The 8,415-nt window shown below is 45.6% G+C and overlaps 1 protein-coding gene across 2 annotated transcripts in view; it reads left to right on the plus strand.

The window, feature by feature from the left end:
- ALPK2 (alpha kinase 2) overlaps positions 1-8,415 on the plus strand; it is a 34,715-nt gene that overhangs the window by 14,156 nt on the left and 12,144 nt on the right. Inside the window, exon 2 of one of the 2 annotated variants that reach the window (XM_027702453.1) lies at positions 4,448-6,132. In XM_027702453.1, coding sequence (XP_027558254.1) covers positions 4,639-6,132 — 1,494 coding nt within the window. In that variant the 5' untranslated portion in view covers positions 4,448-4,638. Of the gene's footprint in view, positions 1-4,447; positions 6,133-8,415 lie in introns of those variants that run through there. The other variant, XM_027702454.1, reaches the window with a different exon arrangement.

Consider the following 8,415-nt stretch of genomic DNA (forward strand, 5'->3'; position numbering starts at 1 on the left):
TATATTGTATGTGTTTCCATATAGGGAATATAATACCTCACTTAAGACATGTAAATGGATGTGTAATGTCTGTGTTTATTGCATAACTGGAAAAGTCTATGTTTTGTTCTGCTTTGGAAGAAAAAAAACGTTAAATGTAAAAAAATCTCTTTTGAGAGGTGCCCTGTATGAGGAAGTAAAAGAAATGTGTATATTCCCAAATATAAAATGGTTGGCAGGGTGGGAATGTGGATTGGGTGGAATTACAGCTGTTGGTTTCTTAGAGGAGTGTTGCAGCTATACAAACCATATGCAAACGCTCTGCAGGAGAGTTAGGGCATATCTGAGAAATATTTCCAGGGAGAATGGCAAGGGAATTAGCATTAACCTGGGAATATAATGGCATTTGAGCATGACACTGAGATTTCCCAGGTGGCAGGGTGTGTGTGATACACACGGTGCTGTAGTTGGTCATTTTGGGCAGGATCTGTGAGGTCACTGCAGTGATTTCTGTGAAGGATCCATGAGGTTATTGGAGTGATTTCTGTAAAGAATCTGTGAGGTTGTTGGAATGCTTTTTGGGCAGGATCTGTAAGGTTTTTAGAGTGATTAGGACTATGGCATCTTTATTTCTCAGCAAACCAAGAGTCCGAGTCATAAAACACGAGCAACCCAGGAGCTGGGGTGCCAAAAGCACCAGTTTTGTTAGCAGCAATATTTCATTTAAGCTGTGTTTGCCATGCCAGGTGATTTAGTTGTTATAGTTCTCACAGATGGGTGCTTTGACTTTCTCTGTGGTGTCTGGCTTCTCGTGCCGAGTGTCGAACAGTGTTTGTTGACAGAGATGGTGCAAAGCCCTGCCCCTGCGAGCCTGTCAGTGCCAGCCTCCTGTCTGTGTGCAGAGCGAGTCACCTCTGCGGCCCTCGGCCCATGGTGGCACAGCGCGAGGACCTGGCCCAGGCTCCCTTACACCCCTCGTGTGTTCCCTGCCTGTGCCAGGCTCGGGCTGAGGGAGGACCTGGCCCAGGCTCCGTTACACCCCTCGTGTGTTCCCTGCCTGTGCCAGGCTCGGGAGGGAGGGGCAGTGTCCCGCAGCACTCCTGCCAGCACCAGCTGGGCCAGGGATACACACCCGGGCACTGGGAGGCTCCACCTCGTCCCACCTTTTAGACACTACCTGTTTGAGACTTCTTTTGGGATCCTGTGGTTAGTGGAGATTCTTTCTGCTTTTTTTTTTTCTTTTGTGGTTTCTGTTCTGCTTTTGCTGCTTTCTGTCCCTTTAATCAATATTTCTAAAATCCTTCTGTCCATACCAGCGAGCTTTCTGGTTGGATCTGCATAATATGTGACCATTTCTGTTCATCTTAAAGAAAGGTTCTGTGATTATTAGTGGTTTGGTTTGGAGATTTTTCATGTCTATCTTAAGTGAAGTCTAATTGTACCCACCAGCTTTCTTTGTGGTTTAGCTACCTGCCAGTGTAACATTTCTCTAAAGGGAGGTATGGAAATGTATATAATATGCCAGGCACGTGGAGAAGCAGCTGTTGCTAAATCTAACATTTAGTAGGATAGTCTAGGGGATAATAATTGTTTTGCAAAAGAACAAATCCAGATCCCAAAGTTTGGCCCGTGGAGTGGAGATGATAGTAGGAAACTGTGCTGGCAGTTGGGGAGTTAATTGTCTCAGACCAAGAAGCTCAGAATAAAAAACAAAGCACATGCTCCAAATACTCCAGTGACTTTCTAACCAGGATGTGTCTGCTGGAGAAGTGCTACAGGAACAGGGGAGCAGACTGCATTATGCACACATCCCCATCCTCCTCACGGGCACGGGTGTACAGAGAGGAAAGACTGGGCTTCTGAGTGCCAAAGTTTGGTGGAAGTTAATCCTTGACCAGTTTAGGCCAAGGGATCTGCCAGACTTGGTGTGGCCAGGGCAGAGCAGTTCCTGCAGACATGGTCCGTGTGCTCTGAGGCACAGGGTGTTTGTGCTGTGTTCAGGTACCCCTGACCCCGTGTCAGCTCGGTATAAAGAGACCAAAGTGTCAGCAGATGAAAGGATATTTCTGAATGTGAAACACTGTGGAATTATCAGTGTCATTGCCTGTGGTGTTCCACAGAGATATCTGTGTGTGGGCTCACCCAGGCTCTCCCTCCCCGCTCCTTTGTGCTGCCGTGGGTGTGAGGCGGGTCCCAGGGGGGCTTTGGGGGTCATGGCACGTTTCCATCCAGGGGTGGGCACAGATCAGGTGCCCATTGTGCCGTGGGAATGCGCAGGAGGGTCCCGGAGCCGGAGGTGGTGATAAGGGGAGCCAGTTCCTGGGGGTGGATGCACAGATCCTGGGAAGGGCAGCGAGGAGCAAGTGCAGCTGAGAGATAGGAAGGAATCCTATTGACTGAGGGTGTGGGCTGAGTAGGGCTGCACAGAGAACTGAGATTGCATGATGGATAGACAGCAAACAACAGAAGAAACTGCTGAGAGGGCATCAAGGGGATTCTTTCCACCCACTCTGGAGGACGTGAACCTCACAGAAAGACACAAATTCACCACTGGGCTGGTAAAATGCACGAGCTTTCTGTAGAAATAATTTCTGTGAATATAAAATTGCCTGCAAAGGAAGATTTGTGTTTTGGTGATAACTAAATAAATTAGGAAAAAATGTGATGCAAGGGAGGAAAATTAATAGCCATTTCTTACGTTTAATCAAATTTGTGTAGTTTTGTCAGTAATTTTTTTTCTCTTTGGTGACATTGGGATTAAGCCTGCAGTTCCTTCTGAAATCAATAGAAGTGGCTTTATGCCCGAAACTACATGCAAAATGGCTATTACTAAAAAAACCCCTTGTTTAAGTGTTGTTCCTTCCATGTTAAAGTGTGATTCTTCAAAAATATTTTGTTCTCAACTGAAATAAGTGATAAAATATTGAACCTTTTTAATAACATATAAAAATAAGTTCCAAATTGGGGAAAACGTTGGCATTTTAATGAAAATAAGTTTGAGCAGTCAAATTTTATATTTAGAGTGGAATTTCAGACAATATTTTCCTATGAGTAGCGAATAGGTTTTTCACAGCCAGTGTGGAATTATGATGAAGCATGAATTTGAAATGAGAAAGCATGTTCTCCCTTATCCTCAGTTCCAGGGCGTTGAGCTTAGGCTACACGTGTGTTTAATTTGCCTCAAGGGGTACCATAAAAATTCCCCAACAAGTGCCATGGTTCTGATCAGTAAGAGATGGAAAATATATTTACAGACCATCAGAGATCCAAAATAGGCATCTTTCCTCTCATGACCTGCTAAACCCTGATGTTTTAATTCCTCCTACAAAGCTGTGCTTCACTGTCTCCTGCCATGAGCCAGGCCCCGGTTCAGCAAATAACATCCCTGGTGTGCTGAGCAAGAGTTGAGACAAGCAGCTACAACACCCTTACATGTTTCCCTGAGGAGCTGAGAGGCTATCCTACTAGCAGTTCTCTTTGCAGTTTCTGTCTAAATTCAGTAATCGAATTTTTAAAAATCTAATGTCTTCTATCTTCTCCCCAGATTTAAAAAAAAAAATCTCTTTGTCTTGGATGGAAAACCATCACTTCCTGCAGGTTTCCTCATGGAACGTTATTTTGCTTTCATTTCTGTGGTTGGATCTGACAGTGTGTGACAATCCAATCCGGTTGTCATCGGGAGAAATCTGTCAGCTCTTTTCCCCTCCATGTCAAAGAGCAGCTGAACTGAGACAGTGATAACTGTGCAGTACAATGGCTTTAGTAAAGGCCATTCATGAGTCAATCTGTAGTAATAACATGTTGCCATAGCTCTTTTCAGCTGGGGAAATTACCATGCTTTTAAAATGACTTATACCCTCCGAAAAAGAGGAAAGAGACATCTGGTCTTCTGCAAAGCAAAGATGAGAGCAGAGTTAAAAAGAGTGCAACAGGGAACATTAGGCAAATGCATATTTAAGAGGAGATGGCTGAATGCTGGAGGGTAATTCCATGGCACTGTAATAAAACGGATGAGGAAAAGATTAATCCCTGCTGCTCCATTTTTGTTCTGTTAATTATTTATATTCCTTAGAGTTGAAATGGAAAGCAAAACGTGATCAGAGCTCTGAAAGGCTGGTCTGGTTGCCAGGTGCTGTTTGTCTGTGCTCCTTGGTGCACGTGGAGTCAAAGTGTTTGTCACACAACCCGACATTGTCCCTTCTCGTGTCCCTCTGATGCCAGCTCAAGGAACAGCCTCCTGTTGTGCCAGTGCCACAGGTCACTGCAGGCAGTTGCAGTGTGTTGCCTTTAGTTGTCATTGCACAGACAGCTGGGTTGGGGTTACTGCTTTAATGTCTGACCTTGGCTTTTAAATAATGGTTTCTTTTTTTGAAAATGCTTGCAAGTATGTGTCAATTGACCACCTTCTAGAAAAAAGCTATATCCATTTCAGAAGTAATTTTAAACTTCAGCTTTCTTTTATTTGCAGGTGCACAGAGCAAGATCTGCACTTTATTGACGGTTAGAATGACGTTTGTTGAACTGCAACCAGATACAAAGAACCAAACTTCCCCAGAATTTGCTGTTGTCCTAAATGAGCGCATGGGAGACCTCAGGGTAAAATGAGCAAGATGGGAAACATTTTACAAAACACAGGAGTTCACCCAGTGAGGGTGAGCCATGCTGATTTCACCAGGTTCTGACTCTCCTAAAATCATCCGTTTACTGCTTGAGGAGCTCTGCAAAGCAGAAGTCTCGTCCCCATTTGAGAAATCCCACAGACACGTGCCTAACACAGAAGACAACATGGATATAAAAAATCTGATTAAATCCCAGGGAAATATTTCCTGCCTAAGGCATTTGTCAGAGAAGGGTGATGACCTGCTTCACTGGAACGGTCTGGTCGCTGTCACTGCAGGAAGAGCAGAGGAATACTGCAGCACACAGCTGCCTTCCCACCCTGCAGATGTAACCACTTGTCACACAGACAACTGTTGCCTTGACACGGAACACCCTGGATCTGGTCAGTCTCTGGCAGATGTCCAGGTGTGTAAAAAGACTGGGTTGGATAGTCCTCTAACCATGAATTCCCTGCTCAGTGAGCAGGCAGATACTCCCATAGGAAATCCCACTTATTTTGTAAAAGCTGATTCTGCAAATCCTGCCACTGTTCTGGAGATTTATACAGAGGAAGTTCCAAGTGTAAGTGATGACTTTTCTGATGATGACCTGGAGTACTTTGAATGTTCAGATGTGCTGACAGCGCGTGAAGATGAAATCTGGAAAAAGAAATTACAATTTTTGTTGGAAAGTGATGATGAAGATGATCTAAAACTGGGTAAGGAGTGTGATGGGTGTGCTTACTTCCTCAGTGAAATGCCTTGTGTGCTCCAAGTGTCAGATAACACTACGCCTATGGATGCCCCCATTGGCTTCTGTGGGCATCACTCAACACTCAAAGGAGTAAATGTAAGGAGAGACCCCTCTATGTACAGCCAGTCAACTCTGCAGACAGAGATGACTCTCACTGTTGGACACCACCGAGACAAAAGTACCAGTGTGAAAGACAAAGACAAGAGCGAAGTGCCAGTTGCATCTGCAGCCCCTGGAAATGACCCCCCCAGCAGTGAAGAAGAGACTAATGGAAGTGGTCACCTGGCTGCAGGTTCCTCAGCTGAGAAGGCAGAGCACACGGATCCTGCACCTGCCCAGGCAGACCCATCTGCCAGTGGCTCAGGAGCTGCTGGGACACACCAGGCTCCAGGGACAATGACGGAGCCCCCGGAGCGGGTCCTGCTGGGGGAAAGCTCCCTGCTGCTGGAGGAGGGGGGCAGGGACGTGCCCCAGGAGAGCGCCCGGCACACTGTCTGCACCTTGACAGAAAGCCTGAGAAGAAACCTTTTCAAGTTGTTAAACCCCCTAGAGCTTTGCAGGTATGTAAGTACCATAGGACAATCCTTCCAGGCTGCAGCAGAGAGCAGGGAATCCAGCGCTCCGTCTCCCAGGCAGGAAAGTGTTCTTTCAACACAGATTCCCAGGGAGACAGAAAGCCTGCAAGTGCAGGCTGGTCTGTGTCAGACAGAAGAGGCAGATAAAGACTGTCACTGGGAAAGGAGAAGGACTCGGGGCCTGTCTGAGCACAATCAGATGCCAGATGAGAGCGTCTCGCTCGGGGTAAGTAACGTGTTTATCATTTATCATTTAATGCAAAGAGCTGCTCTGCTGATTTAAATGGCATTTATTCCTGCTTGTCACAAAATAATGTAAAACTGAAATTACTTTGAAAGGTGCTATTCATGTACTTCTGAATGACAGCTACGGCTGGGAGGGAAATCTGGGTTTGAAAAAGGCCCAAGTAAAGCCTAAGCTGTTCTAATTATAGAGTGAGCCTGATAATGGTGAGAGGCACTAATGGGCCTCTGGACAGCTGGATAGGGAAATCTGATATGGAGGCTACTGAACAGGTCTTAGCAAAGTAATGTTTCAACCCAAAAGGTTTCTTGAATACCTATTGTGAGCAGAGAATGTTTTGATTTACTTTCTTTTCAGTTTATATTCAACGAACAAAACTGTCCCCCATTTATGGTGCTGGAAACCTAAACCAAATCAACAGGGGTTTGCTCTGGATTTATAACAATGAGGGGAATTCAATGCAGAGAGTTCATGTTACAGAGGTGAATGGGGCTCTTTGCTTTTTAAGAACCAAACAATGAAAGAAGCAGATATTCCAGTTCAAATGTACAACCCAGTTAAAAGATAAAAACCCCAAAGTGGTACTTGCATATTTGATGGTGTTGGTAGGAAACAGCTGGGGAAATCAGTACAGTTGGACAGACTGTATGGACAGGTATGATGCTCCACCAGTTTTCCTAAGTGGGAAAATGGGATCATCATTTTTATTTCACAAAGATTCAAGATACATAAATACCTATGCGTGAATATTAAATCACCAATAATCTTATTATCACCAGCTTTTCTGATTCGAAGGTGTATAGTTAATTGCACAGAAAAAATATTTATGACAACACAAGCCTTTTCTAGTTGCTTTTCTTTGTCTGATTATTGGGGCAAAAACATTTCCCAGTTCTGGATGTAGAGTCACAGTACAGTGACTTTAATCTCACCACTGGGGTGTCTTAAGCAGTCAAAACTCACTGAATTCTTCTTCCTGAAAAATGTCTGTAGGTTTCTCTGGATTTATAGGACATACAATTTCAGTCCCATTTTAGGAGCACATTATGATGGGGAATAGCCTCCCTTGGAATTAACCTCCTGAGAGCTTCCTGGCAGGGTATGGCCGTGAGCTGCCAGAGGCATTGTTTTATTTTTTTCCACAAGTGCAGTACAATAATTTAAATCCCAGGAGCCTCCTGGCCAAGAGCAGCTGTTGTGTTCCAGTGAGTACCGTAGCCAAATTTCAGATTGGCCAGTTACTCTTGGTACCTGCAGGCAGTGTGGATTCCTTCTGTCCACATTCCATGGCCAAAACTTTACATTAGATAAAAAAGAAGGATTGGTGTCCAGAAAAGGGCTAGAGCTGGGCACAAATCAAACCCCTGGCTTTAAGCATTCATTAATGACAGTGAAATTTAGGTGTAGGTTCAAAATTATGTGGTCTTGAAAATGAGCCAAACAAAAGCATCCCACCTGGAAACTGTTCTTTGTAACACAAGGGAAATGTGGACAGCTTCTCACAGCTCCCATAGAGTAAGCCAGAAACTCCTCAGGGTTCTGCCTGTATAACCTAAGAAAGGCAAGAAATAATCAGCTGCTGTTGCTGCACACAGGTTGAGGTAAAGTGTTTGCTGGAGCCTGTTGTGTGAGAGCTGTGCCAGGAGCAAGGTGAGGGGCTCACAGCAAACCCCACAGCCGACCCCTTTGGAAGGGCGTCGGATTTTCCCTCTCCGTGTGGGAATCGTCTGCTGACCTCGGGTGTGCTGAGGGTACAGAGCAGCCACGGGACTGCAGCACTAATGACCCCAGGATTTACACTTCCCCTTAGTGCCAGATTGCCTCCAACTGGAACAACCCTTGCACTGTGTCTCGTGCAGCAACTGCTGTGCTGGGGGACATCTTCCATTGGATGGTCAAGGTGGGAGGCTCCTCACTCCTTTCATGACCTCATGGGTCTAGCCAGGGTGAAATTCTTTATTTACCTGCTGCTTCAGAGCAGCTTCATTAATAGTAGGTCCTAAAAGCCAACTGTGCCAGCTGTATGATGTTACACAGGGTACAGAGAGCCAGGAGGCTTTGCAGTGTCATTGAGGAGCTGGGCTCTGTTAGCAGTCAACCAGCACCCTGTCCCTGGCAGTGTTCAGTGTTCAACCTGCACCCTGTCCCTGTCAGTGTTCAGCACCCTGTCCCTGTCAGTGTTCAGCACCCTGTCCCTGGCAGTGTTCAGTACCCTGTGCCTGTCAGTGTTCAGTGTTCAACCTGCACCCTGTCCCTGTCAGTGTT

This window comes from Neopelma chrysocephalum, unplaced genomic scaffold, assembly GCF_003984885.1.
Source record: "Neopelma chrysocephalum unplaced genomic scaffold, ASM398488v2 Primary Assembly neopelma1_186, whole genome shotgun sequence".
In the NCBI taxonomy this organism is placed as follows: Eukaryota; Metazoa; Chordata; class Aves; order Passeriformes; family Pipridae; genus Neopelma; species Neopelma chrysocephalum.